We start from the raw sequence: 24,468 nt of genomic DNA, 5'->3' as shown, positions 1-24,468 counted from the left end.
GATTGCCCGCAACCCTTCTTCTAAACAGATGTCTGGGTGGAGTGTGTGATGTGGTCGAGTACGTTCTTTACTCACTTTTGCTTCAGCCCTTGTTACCTCCCCGTCCATGAGATTTGTTCAGGATACAAACAAAACAGAGACCTTGGGTCTGGGATAGCAGATCCGACTACTGTGCAATTCTTTTACACATGGCTGCAACATACAGATTAAGACACAATCTCTTTTTAGTGATGTTCCCTTAGTTTTGTGTCCCATCAGTCCTTGTGCCCATCCTGTCCTGATTCCCACCATCTTCCCCCTCACTCTGCAATCCGGCTGACATCTTCCTCATCGGGGAGACAGAGGCATAACTCTCTATACCTCTTCCGAACCTTATGTCCAAGACTGTACCAGCATCCAGACATGGAGGAAGATGTGCTCTCATTCTTCTAGGAAACTTTCACTGCTGCACCTTCACTGCACTGGAACCTGCTAACTCTGCTACGTTCAGCCATGCTCTCCACTCCACCCAGAACTTGCCCTTGTCCTTGAATGAGTCCTGGACTCTGACTAGACTGTAACCCGGAAAACACTGAATATATTAAATTAAATATAATACCATATAATATAGTTCATGTAGATGGCGAGGAGGCCTGCACCGAAAAAATGTGGTTATTCACAGCACCATACAATCAATTGTTATGTCCATGTATGGCAACAAAATATGAGCCTGAAAACTGCAAAGTAGCTGAGTGAAATGTAAACTAGCTACACACTGTCCAAAGGTAAAGGGCCTAGTTGGCCAGGTATAATAAGACGGAAAAGGATGAAACCCTGAGCATCTGAGCTCATGAGAGCATGAAAGTGCATGAGAAAAGTAAAGTGCCTGGTGCAGCTGTGGGATAAGATGGTGGGGAGAGCAAAGCCTCACGCGTATCGCCACTACCCAAGTCGCTTCTTCAAGGGAGGATAAAGCACTTTATCCTACATGAACTATATTGCATGGTATTGTATCTAATTTAATATATTCAGTGTGTGGAGGGTACCCTGTGTTTTTACATTCATTTGTGGGATTTTGATGTGGGAGAGTCATTGTATCATCATTCCATGACATGACTATAATGTATAATGATTTGACCTGTCTCCTTAAGAAAGGAAGTCTTGTGACTGGAAGGTTATAGACAGGAAGTGGGTTGGGAGTTTCAGTTTAGCCTGATGAGGGAAATGTGATGCTGTGTGCTGGAGGAAGAAGGAGAAGAATAAAGTACAGTTAAAGCGTTCTCTCTTGAATTCCTTATACCGTGTGTACATTACAACTGGCGACGAGGATGGGATCCAATCACCTGCTGCTGTGAGTACTAACCCCTGCTTTACCGCTTCACACGCCAGCGCCACTGAGAGACTCCATCATGGCTGACTACTTGCACACGTTTCCACAGTTTGATATGTCTGATATCATTAATCTCTCTCATAACTGGAGAAAATGGCTAAACGGGTTAGAGAATTTCCTGCAAGCTATGGACATAAAAGAGGAGAAAAGAAAGAGAGCCTTGTTCCTGCACTGCGCGGGCACAGCAGTCTATGACATATACAGCATGTTACCTGCACCAGAGACAGATGGGTCGCCCTCCCAGGGCTGTGGTACCGGGCCGGTGTCGAGGGGATGTGTCACAGCAGCGGTGACCCGGTCCATGGCCCTGGGCTCCCAAGCAATGGGGAGATGTAGTTAATGGTAGGATAGTTCGTGACGCCACCCGTGGTGTTTGGCAAGTATGGTGTTAGGCCAACGCTGCATACAGATCCGCTGGGACTGATGGTGTATGCAGCATAGATGGTAAAGCTCCCCACAGGTGGAGCTGGAGTCCCAGGGCAGTGTAGATGTATCCAGCACTGGGATGTAGCAGTGCTGGAAGCGTAGGAACAGACAAGACACAGCAGTTGCAGTTTCTATACCTTTACTGAGTATATGCAGTCTAGGGTCCTGATCACAGATGGTATTGGAGCAGGTTAGCCTGGAGGCAATTCAGGATTCTCTCACAGATGGGCTGTGCAGTCTCCTTCCTAGCGCTTTGTAGTGTGAAGCACTCCAGTCCTTAGTTACTCTGAAATGCCTCTCCTCAGATGTTCCTAGAATGTTACTTGTATGACAGACAGCTGTAGCCTCTCTCGGGGACTCCTCTCCTGAGTCCTGGCTCTCTATTCAATTACTGTTGTGTCCAAAGTCTGTGGTGAGAGCAGGGCATTTACAGCCTCCTACTCCGCTGGTATCTGTGGCAGGACCATCAGTATCCGTACCACCGTGGAGACCAGACTCCAGTTCGCGCGCTCTCAAGCTGAGGGAGCTCACCTTCTGCAGCTCAACCTCTCAGCTTCGTTCTCCATGTCTGCACACTTGACCCTCCGCAGACTATCTCCCCACTCCTCCCACTCGGCCCTCAGAGGACACCCTTCCCCTACATCCTGGTTCAGAGTTCCCCCTGCTGGCCTGGAGTGGAACTGTGTTGCATGTATGGATTGACTGTGAGAGAGACCCATCATTGCCTCCAAGCCTGGCATTACCCTCCCCTGGAGGAAGGCAAAGCCAGTGTGGCGACCATACTCCTGGGGGCGCCACACAGACACGTACAGCAACTGCACCAAAGCTCTCACTGACTACTTCAACCCCAAACAGAACTTCAGATATGAGAGATACAAGTTCATAATTGCTAAGCAGCTTCCAGAAGAATCCATCGACACCTATGTCACAAGGCTAAAAGAGCTAGCCCATGGATGTGCATTTACGGATGTAGATGATGAAATCCTAACTCAAGTAATTGTCATCTGCTCGTCTAATAACATAAGGCGTAAAGAACTGCAGCCGGATCTCTCTCTGCGTGATTTACTCCAGATGGCCCGGGCTATCGAGTTAGCAGATCATCAGGCCACCGCAATGGAGAATGGGGATAATTTACATGTGCATAATCTCAAACATAAAAGTGCACAAGACAAGCAAGCCCCGACACAGAAGAAATGCTATAGATATGGACAAGCTTTCCCTCACCACCTGAACAAATGTCCAGCTATCGGACAAACATGCAGTAAATGTGGAAAAGGGAACCATTTTACAGCTGTCTACTAATCAGCGCACAACAAGTCTCCTCTGTCTACTACAAAGCCGGCGAATATAAAAATGGTAAATCAGGATACAGAAGAAATGTCTGTGGCTGAGAACTATGTGTTCACGACCTCTGTCACTGGCTCAGTGCGGTCTCCCTGCATCACGCTCGCCATCGGCGACACGGATATCACCTTTACAATAGATACGGGAGCTTCAGTGGATATCATAGACAGCAATGCATATGAACAATTGAAAGTAAAGCCAGTCTTACAGCAGGTGCATACTAAAATCTTTCCATATAGATCTAAAACACCTCTAATTACAATGGGACAATTTGACGCTGAACTTAGCTATAAAGAAAATAGGCAGAAAACCACATTTCACCCGTTACAAGGATCGGGAGGCTGTCTTCTCAGCTATCACACTGCCCTGAAGCTAGGACTCTTCCAGATTATTCATACTATAACCGACCCAGCGGATCTGGACGTACAGGCCATGGTGAACAGCTTCCCCTCCTTATTTAGTGGTTTGGGAAAACTAAAGAACTCTCAAGTGCATCTTCATGTAGATGACAGTGTTCGTCCAGTAGCCCAGGCTCACAGGCGGATTCCATTTCACCTGAGAGAGAAGGTAGAAAAAGGAACTCCAATTGCTCATGGATGAGGACGTTATTGAAACTGTTACTGGTCCCACTCCGTGGGTCTCTCCACTTGTGGTAGTTCCAAAACCAAAGACTCCAGAGCAGGTGAGACGGTGTGTTGACATGCGCCTGCCCAACACCGCTATTCAGAGAGAAAGACATAGCTCACCTACAATTGATGACATCATTCGTTTATTAAATGGAGCAACCGTTTTCTCAAAGCTTGACCTCAATAAGGGCTATCATCAGTTAGAATTGAGTCCTGAATCCAGATACTTAACAACATTTTCCACCCATGTGGGTCTCAGAAGATATAAAAAATTGACTTTTGGGGTCTTCTCAGCAGCGGAAATTTTTCAAGACATGATAAGGAGCGTCATTCAACACATTCCAAATGCCTTCAATTATAGTGATGACATACTGGTTTTTGGGACAACTCAAGCTGAAAACAATCGTGTCCTATATGCTATCTTCGAATGCCTGCTCTCTGCTGGACTTACTTTGAACAAAGAGAAATGTGAATTTGATAAAAGTTCATTGGTGTTCTATGGTCACATCTTCTCAGCGGAAGGAGTACGACCTGATCTCAAGAAAGTGGAATCCATCAGAGCAGCCTCAAATACTCTGCTAGATACATTCCAAATTTTTCAACAATCAGCACTCCATTAATAGAACTTACAAAACAAAGTTGTGTCTTTCAATGGTCCCAGGACTGTCAGGCCTCTTTTGACACAATTAAAAATGAACTCTGCTCAACAACCACCATGGCCTATTTTGATCCAGCTCTTCGAACTGACCTCATTGTGGATGCCATTCCGGTGGGACTGGGTGCTATTTTAGCGCAATACAAGGATGACAATCAAAGTCCCCACATCATTTCCTATGCAAGCAAAAACCTAACAAGCACTGAAAGAAAATATTCACAACCTGTAAAAGAAAGCTTGGCATTTGTCTGGGGATGTAAACACTTTTACTTATTTCTCTATGGAGCTCCCTTCACCATTGTCATGGATCATCAAGCTCTCTTTACAATTTTTGGAAATCCCCGAGCTAAAATACCTGCACGGATCGAACGATGGGGTCTACGTCTACAGGACTACAATTACAACATTGTTCACAAACATGGAAAATATAGCAATCCGGCTGATTATCTCTCAAGACATCCTGTGAATGATGATATACCTGGGCATGCCTCCATGGAAGAATACATACGATTTGTTGCAGCTCACGCCGTGCCAAAAGGACTTTCTGCAGATCAGTTTGTGAATACAACAAGTGACAAGACACTCTGTGCCTTAATAGAAATCATCCAAAATCGAAGGTGGCATGAAATTCAAAAGAAAAAATTCCTGATTCTGGGATTGATCTGAAGGAATTAAAACTATTTTCAAATGTACGTGAGAAATTGTCAGTCACTGAAGAGCACCTCATCCATCGAGGTACCAAACTGGTTGTACCTAAGGCCTTGCACAACTTAGTCATGCAGATAGCACACGAAGGTCATCTAGGGATTGTTGGTACAAAAAAGTTACTCAGAGAAAAAGTGTGGTTCCCAAGTATGGATCAATTGGTGGAAGAGAAGATTAGACGCTGTTCTACTTGTCAATTAATTACACCATCACCAAGGTTAGGCTAGTTTCACACTAGCGTTTTTGAGCGCAGCGACGGCCTGCGCACGGCCGCCACTAAGCCCCGCCCCCTGCCGCGCCTCTGCCGGTAGCTCCGCCTACCGGCGCATGACGCTGCATGCGTCCTGCATCCCCTATCTTTATCACTGGGGGCGCAGGCCGTGCGCAGTATGCGTTTGGCGGCGCATGCGCCTTTTTGACGGTGCACCAACCTGCGCCAAACGCAACCTGCTGCAGTTTGGTTGCGCCGGCGCACCGTCAAAAAGGCGCATGCGCCGCCAAACGCATACTGCGCACGGCCTGTGCCCCCAATGATAAAGATAGGGGACGCAGGACGCATGCAGCGTCATTCGCCGGTAGGCGGAGCTACCGGCGGAGGCGCAGCAGGGGGCGGGGCTTAGCGGCGGCCGTGCGCAGGCCGTCGCTGCGCTCAAAAACGCTAGTGTGAAACTAGCCTTAGAGCCGCTACAAATGTCTCCGTTACCCACTGCTATCTGGGAGGAAGTGGCCGTCGACATATATGGACCATTACCAAATGGCCAATACATTCTAGTAACAATTGATGAATATTCTAGATACCCTGTTATTTTGTTCATCTCTTCAACGTCTGCTAATAGTGTCATACCAGAACTGGACGACATATTCTCTGCATATGGCATTCCAAGGGTGGTTAAAACAGACAATGGACCTCCATTGAATGGACATATGTTTACACAGTTTTCTGAATACTTAGGGTTCAGCCACAGGAAAATCACACCTTGCTGGCCGCAAGCCAATGGAATTGTAGAGCGTTTCATGCGCACTATGGGGAAACGAATCAAGGCAGCTAGTCTGGAGCACACCCCACTGAAACCATCACTATACAAATTCTTGCGCAATTACCGCAATGCGCCACATTCCACCACTAATGCTGCTCCATCGCATCTAATGTTCAGTAGAACTCTTCGTATACGGATCCCTGATGTGACCAGCCATCCCCTACCAAGTGACTCTTCAGTGCAATCAACAGATTTCTCTAACAAGCAAGCCATGAAACATTATGCAGACAGAAGGCGAAGCGTCAAAGATCAACCAACAAAACCTCAGCTGTATATGGTCTGGCAAAATATAATGTTACTGAGAGAAGAGGCAACATGGTCACGGTTGAGCAAGATGGACACGCTATAACCCGAAATTCCTCACATTTTAAAATTATACCCTTGGACAATGGTAATGAAATCCCACCGGTGGAAGATATGGTACCCGACGGTGGAGAGGGCCATCAAGGGGTAGTTGATCAGTCAGCAATGGACACCCCCAATGAACCCAGACATTACCCTACACTGGAAAGAAGGGCTCCATCGAGACTTATTGAAGAGATGTAATTAAAATGTCTGATTTGAAATTAACAAATAAGACAGTACAGACATATGTCTTTTCTTGGATGTTCTTCTTTGTTTTTTTCTTTTTCTCTCTTTTCTTTTTCTTTTCTCGTTGTTGCCTTGTCAATATTTTTTTGAGGTTGTTAATATATATATATATATATATATATATATATAAAAAAAAAAAAAGAAGAGGGATGATGTAATGTATAATGATTTGACCTGTCTCTTTAAGAAAGGAAATCTTGTGACTGGAAGGTTATAGACAGGAAGTGGGTTGGGAGTTTCAGTTTAGCCTGATGAGGGAAATGTGATGCTGTGTGCTGGAGGAAGAAGGAGAAGAATAAAGTACAGTTAAAGCGTTCCCTCTTGAATTCCTTATATGTGTGGACATTACAATGACCTGTTTGCTTTTTTGAATGTTTTTAGCTGTTTTTATGGACACTGTGTTGTTCTATGTTTGTAAATTACAGAAAACTGATGGCACATCTAGAACTAGTCTAAACAGGTGCATACCGAAAAACAGCTTACTTATCAAAATAAGGAAATGTTTGCACTCAATTGCATTAAAGCATGTCAAAGTGAAATACAAGGAGTGTGAATAGCGTAATTTGTATGCTAGCTTTCTGACTGAGCACTCCACCATTCACCATGCTGTGATTTTAATTACATCCAATCACATTTTGTTCCGACCTTCCTATAAATATAGGCTTTACCAAGTTATTAGCCAGAGGTAAGTGTTCATATTAGGCAGTCAGGTCAGGGACCCATTCATTGAGATTACCTTGACGTTGGTGAATGGGTTCACATTTTTTGGCCAAATTTTGTGCTATGTATCTCATGTGTTTTCCTAAATTTCAAAAGCCATTATGCTATTCACACTTCTTGTATTTCACATTGACATGCTTTAATGCAAATGAGTGCAACCATTTTTCTCATTTTTATTTGTTCTATGTTTGTGCCAGTATTGATAAATAAAATTTGTTAATTGCATTCCACTATCTGTGGTGATCCCATTTCATGGGCATGTTGCTTTCCCTTTTTTCTGTGCTATTGTTCACTAACATGTCTTGGGAGAACCCCTTTTTTGCTTTATTGTAGTACAGCGGTGCCCTCCGTCTGTTTTTTGTAACTGATTACATGACTGTGACCTCACCAAGGTCCTGTCAGTACATAGTGGCGCTGGCTCTGTAGGGGGAGATATGGGGGGACATGGGGTATAGAAGACGTGGGGTGCATATAATACCCCAGTAATACCCTCTTACCTGTAATCTCCAGTACATGGGGTATAGAAGACGTGGGGTGCATATAATACCCCAGTAATACCCTCTTACCTGTAATCTCCATTACATGGGGTATAGAAGGTGTGGGGTACATATAATACCCCAGTAATACCCTCTAACCTGTAATCTCCAGTACATGGGTTATAGAAGGTGTGGGGTAAATATAATACCCCAGTAATGCCCCTCTTTCCTGTAATCTCCAGTACATGGGGTATAGAAGACGTGGGGTGCATATAATGCCCCAGTAATACCCTCTTACCTGTAATCTCCAGTACATGGGGTATAGAAGACGTGGGGTGCATATAATACCCCAGTAATAGCCCTCTTACCTGTAATCTCCAGTACATGGGGGATAGAAGGTGTGGGGTACATATAATACCCCAGTAATACCCTCTTACCTGTAATCTCCAGTACATGGGGTATGGAAGGTGTGAGGTACATATAATACCCCAGTAATACCCTCTTACCTGTAATCTCCAGTACATGGGGTATGGAAGGTGTGAGGTACATATAATACCCCAGTAATACCCTCTTACCTGTAATCTCCAGTACATGGGGTATAGAAGGTGTGGGGTACATATAATACTCCAGTAATACCCTCTTACCTGTAATCTCCAGTACATGGGGTATAGAAGGTGTGAGGTACATATAATACCCCAGTAATACCCTCTTACCTGTAATCTCCAGTACATTGGGTATAGAAGGTGTGAGGTACATATAATACCCCAGTAATACCCTCTTACCTGTAATCTCCAGTACATGGGGTATAGAAGATGTGGGGTACATATAATACCCCAGTAATACCCCCTTACCTGTAATCACCAGTACATGGGGTATAGAAGATGTGGGGTACATATAATACCCCAGTAATACCCTCTTACCAGTAATCTCCATTACATGGGGTATAGAAGTTGTGGGGTACATATAATACCCCAGTAATACCCCCTTACCTGTAATCACCAGTACATGGGGTATAGAAGGTGTGGGGTACATATAATACCCCAGTAATACCCCCTTACCTGTAATCACCAGTACATGGGGTATAGAAGATGTGGGGCACCTATAATACCCCAGTAATACCCTCTTTCCTGTAATCTCTAGTACATGGGGTATAGAAGATGTGGGGTACATATAATACCCCAGTAATACCCCCTTACCTGTAATCACCAGTACATGGGGTATAGAAGATGTGGGGCACCTATAATACCCCAGTAATACCCTCTTTCCTGTAATCTCTAGTACATGGGAAATGGAAGGTGTGGGGTACATATAATACCCCAGTAATACCCGCTTACCAGTAATCTCCAGTACATGGGGTATAGAAGATGTGGGGTACATATAATACCCGAGTAATACCCTCTTACCTGTAATCTCCAGTACATGGGGTATAGAAGGTGTGGGGTACATATAATACCCCAGTAATACCCCCTTACCTGTAATCACCAGTACATGGGGTATAGAAGATGTGGGGTACATATAATACCCCAGTAATACCCTCTTACCAGTAATCTCCATTACATGGGGTATAGAAGGTGTGGGGTACATATAATACCCCAGTAATACCCCCTTACCTGTAATCACCAGTACATGGGGTATAGAAGGTGTGGGGTACATATAATACCCCAGTAATACCCCCTTACCTGTAATCACCAGTACATGGGGTATAGAAGATGTGGGGCACCTATAATACCCCAGTAATACCCTCTTTCCTGTAATCTCTAGTACATGGGGTATGGAAGGTGTGGGGTACATAAAATACCCCAGTAATACCCTCTTACCAGTAATCTCCAGTACATGGGGTATAGAAGATGTGGGGTACATATAATACCCCAGTAATACTCCTCTTACCTGTAATCTCCAGGGCATGGGGTATAGACGGTGTGGGGTACATATAATACCCCAGTAATACCCCTCTTTCCTGTAATCTCCAGTACATGGGGTATAGAAGGTGTGGGGTACATATAATACCCCAGTAATACCCCCTTACCTGTAATCACAAGTACATGAGGTATAGAAGATGTGGGGTACATATAATACCCCAGTAATACCCCCTTACCTGTAATCACCAGTACATGGGGTATAGAAGATGTGGGGCACCTATAATACCCCAGTAATACCCTCTTTCCTGTAATCTCTAGTACATGGGGTATGGAAGGTGTGGGGTACATAAAATACCCCAGTAATACCCTCTTACCAGTAATCTCCAGTACATGGGGTATAGAAAATGTGGGGTACATAAAATACCCCAGTAATACCCCCCTTTCCTGTAATCTCCAGTACATCGGGTATAGAAGGTGTGAGGTACATATAATACCCCAGTATTACCCTCTTTCCTGCAATCTCCAGTACATCGGGTATAGAAGGTGTGAGGTACATATAATACCCCAGTATTACCCTCTTTCCTGTAATCTCCAGTACATGGGGTATAGAAGGTGTGAGGTACATATAATACCCCAGTAATACCCCTTTCCTGTAATCTCCAGTACATCGGGTATAGAAGGTGTGGGGTACATATAATACCCCAGTATTACCACTCTTACCTGTAATCTCTAGTACATGGGGTATAGAAGGTGTGAGGTACATATAATACCCCAGTATTACCACTCTTACCTGTAATCTCTAGTACATGGGGTACAGAAGGTGTGGGGTACATATAATACCCCAGTAATACCCCTTTCCTGTAATCTCCAGTACATCGGGTATGGAAGGTGTGGGGTACATATAATACCCCAGTAATGCCCCTCTTACCTGTAATCTCCAGTACATGGGGTATAGAAGGTGTGGGGTACATATAATACCCCAGTAATACCCTCTTACCTGTAATCTCCAGCACATGGGGTATAGAAGGTGTGGGGTACATATAATACCCCAGTATTACCACTCTTACCTGTATTCTCTAGTACATGGGGTATAGAAGGTGTGGGGTACACGTAATACCCCAGTAATACGCTCTAACCTGTAATCTTCAGTACATGGGGTATAGAAGGTGTGAGGTACATATAATACCCCAGTAATACCCTCTTTCCTGTAATCTCCAGTACATGGGGTATAGAAGGTGTGGGGTACATATAATACCCCAGTAATACCCTCTTACCTGTAATCTCCAGTACATCAGGTATGGAAGGTGTGGGGTACATATAATTCCCAGTAATACCCTCTTACCTGTAATCTCCAGTACATGGGGTATAGAAGGTGTGGGGTACATATAATACCCCAGTAATACCCCTCTTTCCTGTAATCTCCAGTACATCAGGTATGGAAGGTGTGGGGTACATATAATTCCCAGTAATACCCTCTTACCTGTAATCTCCAGTACATGGGGTATAGAAGGTGTGGGGTACATATAATACCCCAGTAATGCCCTCTTACCTGTAATCTCCAGCACATGGGGTATAGAAGGTGTGGGGTACATATAATACCCCAGTAATACCCTCTTACCTGTAATCTCCAGCACATGGGGTATAGAAGGTGTGGGGTACATATAATACCCCAGTATTACCACTCTTACCTGTAATCTCTAGTACATGGGGTATGGAAGGTGTGGGGTACATATAATACCCCAGTAATACCCTCTTACCTGTAATCTCTAGTACATGGGGTATAGAAGGTGTGGGGTACACGTAATACCCCAGTAATACCCTCTAACCTGTAATCTTCAGTACATGGGGTATAGAAGGTGTGAGGTACATATAATACCCCAGTAATATCCCTCTTACCTGTAATCTCCAGTACATCGTGTATAGAAGGTGATAGGTACATATAATACCCCAGTAATACCCCTCTTTCCTGTAATCTCCAGTACATGGGGTATAGAAGGTGTGGGGTACATATAATACCCCAGTAATACCCCTCTTTCCTGTAATCTCCAGTACATGGGGTATAGAAGGTGTGGGGTACATATAATACCCCAGTAATACCCTCTTACCTGTAATCTCCAGTACATGGGGTATAGAAGGTTTGGGGTACATATAATACCCCAGTATTACCACTCTTACCTGTAATCTCTAGTACATGGGGTATGGAAGGTGTGGGGTACATATAATACCCCAGTAATACCCTTTTACCTGTCATCTCCAGTACATGGGGTATAGAAGGTGTGGGGTACATATAATACCCCAGAAATACCCCTCTTACCTGTAATCTCCTGTACATGGGGTATAGAAGGTGTGAGATACATATAATACCCCAGTAATACCCCTCTTACCTGTAATCTCCAGTACATGGGGTATAGAAGGTGTGGGGTACATATAATACCCCAGTAATACCCTCTTTCCTGTAATCTCCAGTACATGGGGTATAGAAGGTGTGGGGTACATATAATACCCCAGTAATACCCCTCTTTCCTGTAATCTCCAGTACATCAGGTATGGAAGGTGTGGGGTACATATAATTGCCAGTAATACCCTCTTACCTGTAATCTCCAGTACATGGGGTATAGAAGGTGTGGGGTACATATAATACCCCAGTAATGCCCCTCTTACCTGTAATCTCTAGTACATGGGGTATAGAAGGTGTGGGGTACATATAATACCCCAGTAATACCCTCTTACCTGTAATCTCCAGCACATGGGGTATAGAAGGTGTGGGGTACATATAATACCCCAGTATTACCACTCTTACCTGTAATCTCTAGTACATGGGGTATAGAAGGTGTGGGGTACACGTAATACCCCAGTAATACCCTCTAACCTGTAATCTTCAGTACATGGGGTATAGAAGGTGTGAGGTACATATAATACCCCAGTAATACCCTCTTTCCTGTAATCTCCAGTACATCAGGTTTGGAAGGTGTGAGGTACATATAATACCCCAGTAATATCCCTCTTACCTGTAATCTCCAGTACATCGTGTATAGAAGGTGTAAGGTACATATAATACCCCAGTAATACCCCTCTTTCCTGTAATCTCCAGTACATGGGGTATAGAAGGTGTGGGGTACATATAATACCCCAGTAATACCCCTCTTTCCTGTAATCTCCAGTACATGGGGTATAGAAGGTGTGGGGTACATATAATACCCCAGTAATACCCTCTTACCTGTAATCTCCAGTACATGGGGTATAGAAGGTTTGGGGTACATATAATACCCCAGTATTACCACTCTTACCTATAATCTCCAGTACATGGGGTATGGAAGGTGTGGGGTACATATAATACCCCAGTAATACCCTTTTACCTGTCATCTCCAGTACATGGGGTATAGAAGGTGTGGGGTACATATAATACCCCAGTAATACCCCTCTTACCTGTAATCTCCAGTACATGGGGTATAGAAGGTGTGAGGTACATATAATACCCCAGTAATACCCTCTTACCTGTCATCTCCAGTACATGGGGTATAGAAGGTGTGGGGTACATATAATACCCCAGTAATACCCTCTTACCTGTCATCTCCAGTACATGGGGTATAGAAGGTGTGGGGTACATATAATACCCCAGTAATACCCTCTTTCCTGTAATCTCCAGTACATCGGGTATAGAAGGTGTGGGGTACATATAATAACCCAGTAATAACCCTCTTACCTGTAATCCCCAGTATATGAGGTATAGAAGGTGTGAGGTACATATAATACCCCAGTAATACCCCTCTTACCTGTAATCTCCAGTACATGGGGGATAGAAGGTGTGGGGTACATATAATACCCCAGTAATACCCCTCTTACCTGTAATCTCCAGTACATGGGGTATAGAAGGTGTGGGGTACATATAATACCCCAGTAATACCCCGCTTTCCTGTAATCTCCAGTACATGGGGGATAGAAGGTGTGGGGTACATATAATACCCCAGTAATACCCTCTTACCTGTAATCTCCAGTACATGGGGTATGGAAGGTGTGGGGTACATATAATACCCCAGTAATACTCTCTTACCTGTAATCTCTAGTACATGGGGTATTTAAGGTGTGAGGTACATATAATACCCCAGTAATACCCTCTTACCTGTAATCTCCAGTACATGGGGTATAGAAGGTGTGGGGTACATATAATACCCCAGTAATACTCTCTTACCTGTAATCTCTAGTACATGGGGTATTTAAGGTGTGAGGTACATATAATACCCCAGTAATACCCTCCTACCTGTAATCTCCATTACATGGGGTATAGAAGGTGTGGGGTACATATAATACCCCAGTAATACCATCTTACCTGTAATCTCCAGTACATGGGTTATAGAAGGTGTGGGGTACATATAATACCCCAGTAATACCCTCTTACCTGCATTCTCCAGTACATGGGGTATAGAAGGTGTGGGGTACATATAATACCCCAGTAATACCAACTTACCTGTAATCTCCAGTACATGGGGTATAGAAGGTGTGAGGTACATATAATACCCCAGTAATACCCTCTTTCCTGTAATCTCCAGTACATCAGGTTTGGAAGGTGTGAGGTACATATAATACCCCAGTAATATCCCTCTTACCTGTAATCTCCAGTACATCGTGTATAGAAGGTGTAAGGTACATATAATACCCCAGTAATACCCCTCTTTCCTGTAATCTCCAGTACATGGGGTATAGAAGGTGTGGGGTACATATAATACCCCAGTAATACCCCTCTTTCCTGTAATCTCCAGTACATGGGGTATAGAAGGTGTGGGGTACATATAATACCCCAGTAATACCCTCTTACCTGTAATCTCCAGTACATGGGGTATAGAAGGTTTGGGGTACATATAATACCCCAGTATTACCACTCTTACCTATAATCTCCAGTACATGGGGTATGGAAGGTGTGGGGTACATATAATACCCCAGTAATACCCTTTTACCTGTCATCTCCAGTACATGGGGTATAGAAGGTGTGGGGTACATATAATACCCCAGTAATACCCCTCTTACCTGTAATCTCCAGTACATGGGGTATAGAAGGTGTGAGGTACATATAATACCCCAGTAATACCCTCTTACCTGTCATCTCCAGTACATGGGGTATAGAAGGTGTGGGGTACATATAATACCCCAGTAATACCCTCTTACCTGTCATCTCCAGTACATGGGGTATAGAAGGTGTGGGGTACATATAATACCCCAGTAATACCCTCTTTCCTGTAATCTCCAGTACATCGGGTATAGAAGGTGTGGGGTACATATAATACCCCAGTAATAACCCTCTTACCTGTAATCCCCAGTATATGAGGTATAGAAGGTGTGAGGTACATATAATACCCCAGTAATACCCCTCTTACCTGTAATCTCCAGTACATGGGGGATAGAAGGTGTGGGGTACATATAATACCCCAGTAATACCCCTCTTACCTGTAATCTCCAGTACATGGGGTATAGAAGGTGTGGGGTACATATAATACCCCAGTAATACCCCGCTTTCCTGTAATCTCCAGTACATGGGGGATAGAAGGTGTGGGGTACATATAATACCCCAGTAATACCCTCTTACCTGTAATCTCCAGTACATGGGGTATGGAAGGTGTGGGGTACATATAATACCCCAGTAATACCCCTCTTACCTGTAATCTCCAGTACATGGGGTATGGAAGGTGTGGGGTACATATAATACCCCAGTAATACTCTCTTACCTGTAATCTCTAGTACATGGGGTATTTAAGGTGTGAGGTACATATAATACCCCAGTAATACCCTCTTACCTGTAATCTCCAGTACATGGGGTATAGAAGGTGTGGGGTACATATAATACCCCAGTAATACTCTCTTACCTGTAATCTCTAGTACATGGGGTATTTAAGGTGTGAGGTACATATAATACCCCAGTAATACCCTCTTACCTGTAATCTCCATTACATGGGGTATAGAAGGTGTGGGGTACATATAATACCCCAGTAATACCATCTTACCTGTAATCTCCAGTACATGGGTTATAGAAGGTGTGGGGTACATATAATACCCCAGTAATACCCTCTTACCTGCATTCTCCAGTACATGGGGTATAGAAGGTGTGGGGTACATATAATACCCCAGTAATACCAACTTACCTGTAATCTCCAGTACATGGGGTATAGAAGGTGTGAGGTACATATAATACCCCAGTAATACCCTGTTACCTGTAATCTCCAGTACATGGGGTATAGAAGGTGTGGGGTACATATAATATCCCAGTAATACCCTGTTACCTGTAATCTCCAGTACATGGGGTATAGAAGGTGTGAGGTACATATAATACCCCAGTAATACCCTCTAACCTGTAGTCTCCAGTACATGGGGTATAGAAGGTGTGGGGTACATATAATATCCCAGTAATACCCTGTTACCTGTAATCTCCAGTACATGGGGTATAGAAGGTGTGAGGTACATATAATACCCCAGTAATACCCTCTAACCAGTAATCTCCAGTACATGGGGTATAGAAGGTGTGGGGTACATATAATACCCCAGTAATACCCTCTAACCTGTAATCTCCTGTACATGGGGTATAGAAGGTGTGGGGTACATATAATATCCCAGTAATACCCTGTTACCTGTAATCTCCAGTACATGGGGTATAGAAGGTGTGGGGTACATATAATATCCCAGTAATACCCTCTTACCTGTAATCTCCAGCTGGTATTCCTGGGTTTCCTCACTGACTGTGTTTGTGATCCGGACTCGGAGTCTCCTCCCGGCGTCGTCTCTCTGGGCTCTTGGAATTATCACCGTCCTATTATCATCTATCAGTCGGTATCGGTCAGGGAGAAGTCCCCCATCCACCTCCCAGGTCACAGTCGCCTCCTCTCCAGAGAACTGGACGCTCACAGCGATGTCCTCACCCAGCCGGCTGCTGTTACTGGTGATGTTGGAGATGAGAACTGGATCTGGAAGTATCAGGAGAAGGTTGGTCAGCACCAGTCAGGGAGTGGGGTCTCAGCGCAGGATGTAGAGCGCGAGCTCTGTGGTCATTTTCAGACCCTGGTAAGTACCTTAGGGTTAGGGTTAGGGTTAGGGTTCTGGCTATTGCTCACGTGGCCTGTGGTCTCCTCCCCACATACAGTCAGTGACTACTGATCTCGTGTTGCTGGCCTCTATTACATGAGATGTCGATGCTGTGTGATCCACTTCGGATTACACCTGACCTGTAGTTTGCAATCTGGACCAGAATTGAGGCCGGTGCAGTGGAAGTTTTTATCTGGCCACAGTAACCACCATTGTTTTGTTTTGTTTCTTTATTTTGCTCTTGGATGCCATAAAGGACTATATTGACCAATCAGCACACACATACTAATTCCTCCGAACATACCCGATGAGCAGACTTTCGTTACTAGAGAGCCTAACAGCCAATCGCAGCCTTCTTAGCAAACAAGAAGCAGGATGCAGTTGTCTTCAAAATTGTAGTTGTGGCCCTTTGAACAGCGCTTTTTGTTAGCATGCCCTGTGAGAAATCAAAGAAAGACCTGGAGGAGTAAAGTCTGAGGTAGTGATGCTGAAATAGTGGAGGATACTGGAAAATCTTGACTATCCTCTCACGGTGCCTGCTACCAGGTGGTCATTGCTCCCCAAAACCTTTATCAACCAGAAAAAAGGTTTTATAGTGATTTTGTTTGTTTTAAACATGTTATGCCTCACTTGTAATTGTACTGTGCGATTCCTCTTCTGGGCCCTGTACACAGGTTCTGGCTCCTTCTACTGAGCACTCGAGGCATTAATTATCGCTAAAGCTTCCAGAAGAAGTGGATGATTTTGATTATAAATTGACTCCTGGGTTCTGCCACAGCTGAGACAGCCATGGTAGTCAGAGGGAGAAGAGTGTGAGAGCAGGTTACCGTACAGCTCCTGGAGCTGAGGAGAAGCTCAGAGAGACTCAGTGAACTGGTGACAGAAGCCGATAGAGGGTGACGTCCGAGAGAAGACGGCAGTGGAAATGTCTGAATACCTTTAAAAAAGAGGAGTTGACTTGTACGAGTCTGTTAGGAGCAAACTGGAAGGTATGGTGCAACTGAGAGAGTCCAGAGGGTGTAACTACATGTGGGTGGGTAGGCTTGGCAGTTACACTGGGCACAGCCAGAAGGGGAGCGCCATAGGAACACCTATTGCAATCGTCCAAGGTATCTCCCGCGGCTATCACGGCAGTAGAGATTGCGGAGAGCTATCTGACCCCAGGGAAGACCATATGTGGTGCCCCTGAGGCTCAGTAGCCACAGAGGTACTGCACCTTCTCCTGGGTGTGGTGCCCCACCATCCCGGTAAGGTGGGAACTCCTTGCCACACTCCAACACCTGCACCCACACACAGGATAGTTCAGCAAACAACCACATTGTGGCTCCATGCTTAGAGGGTAGCAGAGCACCTCTGGTCATTCCTTGCTTCGTAACATGAGATGTGCTGGGAGGTGGGTGGAGTTCAGATTCATATAAAAGGTTGGGTAGGTTTAGAAACAGCAGTTACTTCAGTCTGGAGCTCAGGCTGAGAGCAGGCTGACAGAAGGTCAGCCTGACGGGAGGTCAGGCGGAGGGAAGACAGTCAGTCAGAAGAGGCTGAGGACTGGTTTTAGTGGAAAGAGCTCCCGAGGAAAGGAATAGAAGGAGTGCTGCAGCTGCCTCAGTGATCTGAGCCAGCTGGCACAGGAAAGAGAAGAGGAGAAAGACGTAGAACTGCAACCTAAGCTTCCATAAGAGAGAAGGACAAGTACGGAACGAAGGAGTAGAGAGAACAGAGAGGAGGAGTGGGTTGGAAGAGGAACCCTGCCTATAGGTTCTCAGCGCAAGGCCGGGGCCCGGTCCCTGAGGTTGTATGGACACTTATGGTTCTGCAGCAGACACCGGTGGAGTAGTTGGCTGTAAATGCACTACTCCCATTCAAGACTTGAGGCACAACAGCAAAACGGATAGAGAGCTGGGAGTGAGGCGTCCCCAAAGCAGGCTACAGCTGTTTGCCATGCAAGTAGAGTTCTAGGAACATCTGTAAGGAGGCATTCCAGGGTAACTAAGTACTGGAGTGCTTCACACCACAAGGCGCATTGGTGGAGTCGTTCAGAAAGGTACATGTTGGCGGAGTGTTGGAGAGGTGAGCCCTGACTTGCCCGGGAGGTTGATTGAGTCTCTACCCCGGAGGACACGGCACGGAGGCAGACACCAGTGTGTACCACAAACTGTGAGTAAAGCTTTGAAACGGCAAGCCCTGGTGTCCTCCATTCATTCGCCGCTAGCACCTTCAGCACCGCTACATCTGGGTACCAGCAACCATGCCATTCTGCCCCTCTCCTCATCCATTGCACCTACACTGACCTGGGACTACAGCTCCACCTGTGGGGAGCTACACCATCTTTGCTGCACCACATCATCATTCCCAGTGCATCTGCATGCAGCGTTGGCTTAACATCTTACTTGCCGAACATCACAGGTGGCGTCACGAACTAACCATATAAACTATATCACAAAACCACCATTGATTTGGGCGCCCAGGGCCAGGGACCGGGTCACCGCCACCGCGACACATCCCCCTGACACCGGCCCGGTACCGAGTACCCCACAGCCCTGGGACGGAGGGCGACCCACATACTTTAGCAGTTAAGCTCCGAAGACCATACCACGCCAGCTAAGAACTGAAGTACAGACTACGTTGGTCAAACTCTGCCTTACAGACTCCGCAGGTCAAGGTCTGGAGACCTGACTCTCTCCAAAGAAGAGAGGAGTGCCTGCCATGTTTATGAGAAGTCCCTGGGCTGTTACTTGCAGTGCAGACACACAGTACAGAGGGTTGGAAGGGGCCATACTTCAAACATGAAAATGACCAGAGGACAAGCATACTGTGTATCATGTCACCCATGTCTCTGGGACTTGCTGCCTAGTGGGAAATACTTTAGTAGTTTGTTCTTCTGTGCTAGTCAAATACAAAGTTTTGTTTAAAGGGGTTGTCCACTACTTTCCAGAGTGGGCATATCAATATAATACTGTAAGACAATGGTTTTGTTAAATACCTTGTGCAGTCCTAATAGCCTCTGAGAGGCGCTATGCAGGCGGCTGAGTCCGGGTCACGTGACCCCCAGGCTGCAGCTTCCGCTAATATCCCCAGACGTCACGACAAGTTCCCGACTCTGGAACTTGTCGTGACATCAGCATGGCGTGACCCAGCCTCCTCAGACTGCGGTCAGTCATCAAGAGTGACTGGGCTGTGGGCGGTGCTGCACCGCACGTCACAGCTCAGTATGGAGCGTGCGCACGCAGATTGAAGATAGAGGTGGGACGGGCTTGGGTGTGTTTTGCAGTTGGTGTGCTAGGTGCTGGCTTACAGGCCAGTGGAATGCATCATGGAACTTGTAGTATCAGAGGACAGGAAGTCAGGAGAAAGGAAGTTGTCAATTAACTCCATAAGAGCTGGAGCCAGCACTGAGGATGCGCTGCTACAGCATGATAAAAGGTAATATTGCTAAAATAAACACAGTGGATGTTTTGAGTGGCACATAATAGCAAGATTTATGAAAAAAAAAGTTATAATACTGGACAACTTCTTTAAGTATCACTACCTCCTCACTGGCTGCACTTTTGCATCCAAGCACCTGTTTACATACTGTAGATAGCAGGCAACTTCTGCACCCGGTGGATGGGCACACAGAGCCGGTCATGTGCCTGGGCACAAAATTCAGCGCTCATCTGAAGAGAGAGATTGAATTCTCAGGCTACTGAGCAAATCAGCTACTCTTTTCCCTTAATTTGGAATTTACTCCTTTGGGTAAATTTACACATCAGTTTTTTCTTGTAAGTGATCCATAAGGCATCCAAGCATGCCGAGATGAGACTTTCAAGCCGCAATGCTCTTCTGGGAAATATGTAAATTGTCTCTTCAGAGAAGAAGAGGATTAGAACTCTAGTGCCACCTATAGGAAGAAGAAATCTTACAATTCAACCCTTTAATGACCCTTTAATGAGCCTTGTCATATGACTTAAGATAAAAACCAAAACCAGAATCTCAATTTGCAGAAACTGTGTTTCGAGATATTATGTGAGATCTGGATTGGCTGTACAAGAGGTGTCTGACCGGAATCCAAGTCATGTGGCAAGACTTGTTAAAGGGTCGACATTGACTTCTAGGATTGCTACTTCATATAGGTGGCACTCAGGGCCGGTTTTAGAGAAAGTGGGGCCCTGGGCAAAAGTTTAAAGTGGGGCCCTAAATGCTCACATATTCCACATCACACAAACATTTCAGTTGTATTTACAGGTGCAGAGTTCAGGCCGTTAAACGAGCGTGATCGACAGCATTAAAGTTGTTCGATGCTTTTTCCCAAGTTTCTTTTCACAGACTGAGGAAGAGTGATGGGGACAGATAGTCCTCGATACAGTTTAATGCAGGTCCCATATAGTACATATAGTATAATGCACTCCCCATGGTCCTTGAAGGAGTATAATGCAGCCCCCCTTAGAGTATAATGCAGTCACACACAGTATAATGCAGCCCCCCTCCACACACAGTATAGTGCATCTCCCCACACACACAGTATAGTGCAGCTCCTTCCACATGCACAGTATAATTCAGCCCCCCTCCACACACACACACACAATATAGTGCAGCTCCCCCTCCACACACACACAGTATAATGCATCTCTACCCACCCAGTATAGTGCAGCTCCCCCACACCCAATATAGTGCAGCCCCCTTCACACACAATATATTGCAGCATCCCCCAAACACATAGTATAGTGCAGATCCCAAACACATAGCATAGTGCAGATCCCAAACACATAGTATAGTGCAGATCCCAAACACATAGCATAGTGCAGATCCCAAACACATAGTATAGTACAGATCCCTAACACACAGTATAGTACAGCTCCTCCTCCAACATACAGTATAGTGCAGCTCCCCCCCAAAAACACAGTATAGTGCAGCTCCTCCCCAACACACAGTATAGTGCAGCTCCCCAACACACAGTGTAGTGCGGCTCCCCCCCAAAAACACATTATAGTGCAGATCCTCCCCAAACACACAGTATAGTGCACCTCTCCCTAACACGCAGTGTAACACACAAACACCTGGGGGCCCCTGGAGGAGGGGGGATCCTAGGCAGCTGCCTGGTTTGCCTGCCCCTAACACCGACCCTGGTGGCACTAGAGTTCTAGTCCTCTTCCTCTCTGAAGAGACAATTTGCATATTTCCCAGAGGAGCATTGCGGCTTGAAAGGCTCCTCATCTCAGCATGCTTAACATGTCACTCTCCGCAAGGAGAAACAATACCCTTTGGATCCCGGTCAGACGCCTCTCTCATAGCCAAACCAGATCTCACACTTTGAATTAATGAGGGTCAGCATCCTGAAAAACAGTGTCTGTAAATTGAGATTCTGGTTTTGGTTTTTATCCTGAGTCATGTGACAAGACTCGTTAAAGGGTCGACATTGACTTCTAGGATTGCTAATTCCTATAGGTGGCACTAGAGTTCAAGTTCTCATAAGTGAAAAACAGACCTTTATTTCCAGTGTCTGGGTCTATTTTATAATCCATATTGTTCTGCCTTCTTCCACGAATGACGCTGTGTGGATTCCAGCATACGGCTAAACCCTTCATCCACTCCCAGTAACAAGACTGTATGGGTGCTTAAGTCTATATTTATTGAGATGATGTGAACAACAATGGTAGATGATAACGGATGATATAGTGGAGGAGATTGGGCAAAAACTATAAAGAAACAGATAGTGCAGTATGTCAGTGCTGTCAGATAACATCACAGCAATAATACAAGGTGCTATCATAACAGTAAAGCAATGATACAGAGTGTTGTTATATCAGTAGCTGGCATTATTACAGAGGCTGAGTAATACAACACACAATGCAGTGAAAAGAGATATCTAAACATGACTACATTCAGAGCATTAAAAGGAGCTGAAAATACATTGCAAATATCATGGGGAGCTGCATTATGGCTAGCCAACATGGGTACATAGCACAACACATAACTGCATTAAATCCTCATTGGAATTCGTTTGATAGGAGCAATGATTTTGCAGAAAGCAGGACACATTGTGAGTAGCTCAGAGACCCGGGAGAAATGGCTACAAGTTTCAAGCCCGGGAAACCTAAGGGGCGGTTCTGAACAGAACAACAATTAAAGGGAAAGGATTCTAAATCCATGAACAAGGACAACTATGACACCTAATGGCCATAGCTGGAACAGCACTTAAGAAATGTCTTGCTGCACATGAATGGGCAGAACACATATATTACTTGTTTTTCTCAAATGAACAATAACACATGGATTATAATGGGACCAGACAGAACACGGAGAACAGGAAGGAGGTGTCATTCAATGTGCTGCTGAAGGAAGCTCGATGGCAAGGGGAAATCAACAGTATTTTATTGAAAAGGTTTACAGGACCCATAAACCTTTACAATAAAATACTGCTGATTTCACCTTGCCATCGAGCTTCCTTCAGCAGCGCATTGAATGACACCTCCTTCCTGTTCTCCATTTTCCATGGGTCCATACGTGACCGGTGTCCTGCAGCAGCTGTAATACGTGTCCATCTCATGTTGCTTGGTTGCAAACACACCAGGTGGGTATCCTCACATTTCCTATCCTTTCGTTATCATTGGAAATGACCCTATTGCGCTCTTTTGTCTCCTAGTTCGCTCTCTACCAGTCAGAACACGGCACACACTATGACGAAAACTGATGTGTGAATGAGCCCTCACAGAAAATGGGAAGATTCTTAAAAAATCCCAAACTTACGTGTAAAGCCACCCACCAAAGACAAATCAACTTACCCCGTGTAAACCTGGCACCTGGACGGTAGCTTTTATTAGTAAAGGCGACAACTCTTCATCTGCTCTGTGAGCTCTTACCTAGTACAGTGATGGTTAACGTGGTCAGGAATCTTCCATTGTCCCCATAATAATACAGCACATTGTACACACCGGAGTCGTTCTTCTCGGCGTCTCTCAGGCTCCAGCACCCGGTGCTCGTGTTATAGAGGAGTCTGGGCTCGTAGAGATTAATGGACCACATAGTATCACACCAGAACTCAAGCAGACGTGACTCTTCTCCACATATTCGGTACAGCTCCAGAACGCCGTCTGCAAGGGGACATTTCATGCTGCAGTCGATAATGTCTGATCCTCTCCCTACATAGGCTTTACCTGATGAGAGTGGTGGTCCGGTCAGGAGAATGAGGACACCTGTGTAGACACATCAGAATTAAGTTAATATTAAGGTGGTTTTACCATAGTCCATATATTGTACATCACCCATTCACCGGATTCTGTAGGTGATAAGCGTCTGATTGCGGATATGACTGCCTCCCTGTTCAGCTCCATGTGCATGTCCGTATTGCACGGGAGTGTCAGTGCTGCCTTTCATTACATGCATTATTCTGATACGCAATATGGATCAAAGCAGTGCATGCTGTGATTTTTTTACACACAATCCAGCAATCCGTGTGGAAAATCATCAATGTGCTATAATAGGTCAGAGGACTCTCCGTCTGCGGTCCATGGTGCACATAGAGAATACACCGACCAATTATCACGTGTCTGAACAAGTGAAAGGCGTAAAAAACAGAACAGGTACCGTGTCAAAGATCACAGCCAGGAGGGGTCACGCTG

The 24,468-nt window shown here is 45.2% G+C and overlaps 1 protein-coding gene across 1 annotated transcript in view; it reads right to left on the bottom strand.

Annotated features, from left to right (window-relative positions):
* LOC141091440 (uncharacterized) overlaps window positions 1-24,259 on the bottom strand; it is a 31,947-nt gene extending 7,688 nt beyond the window's left edge. Inside the window, exons 1-3 of the mRNA XM_073577005.1 lie at window positions 24,120-24,259; window positions 23,710-24,042; window positions 16,492-16,755 (exon numbers count right to left, since the gene is read on the bottom strand). Coding sequence (XP_073433106.1) covers window positions 16,492-16,755; window positions 23,710-24,042; window positions 24,120-24,186 — 664 coding nt within the window. The 5' untranslated portion in view covers window positions 24,187-24,259. The remainder of the gene's footprint in view (window positions 1-16,491; window positions 16,756-23,709; window positions 24,043-24,119) is intronic.
* Between the last annotated feature and the right edge of the window lie 209 nt (window positions 24,260-24,468).

Source organism: Dendrobates tinctorius, unplaced genomic scaffold (genome assembly GCF_039654945.1).
Source record: "Dendrobates tinctorius isolate UK_male_01 unplaced genomic scaffold, ASM3965494v1 ptg000054l, whole genome shotgun sequence".
In the NCBI taxonomy this organism is placed as follows: domain Eukaryota; kingdom Metazoa; phylum Chordata; class Amphibia; order Anura; family Dendrobatidae; genus Dendrobates; species Dendrobates tinctorius.
Note: the sequence above shows the minus strand (reverse complement) of the source record. Positions and strands in the feature narration are given on the sequence as shown.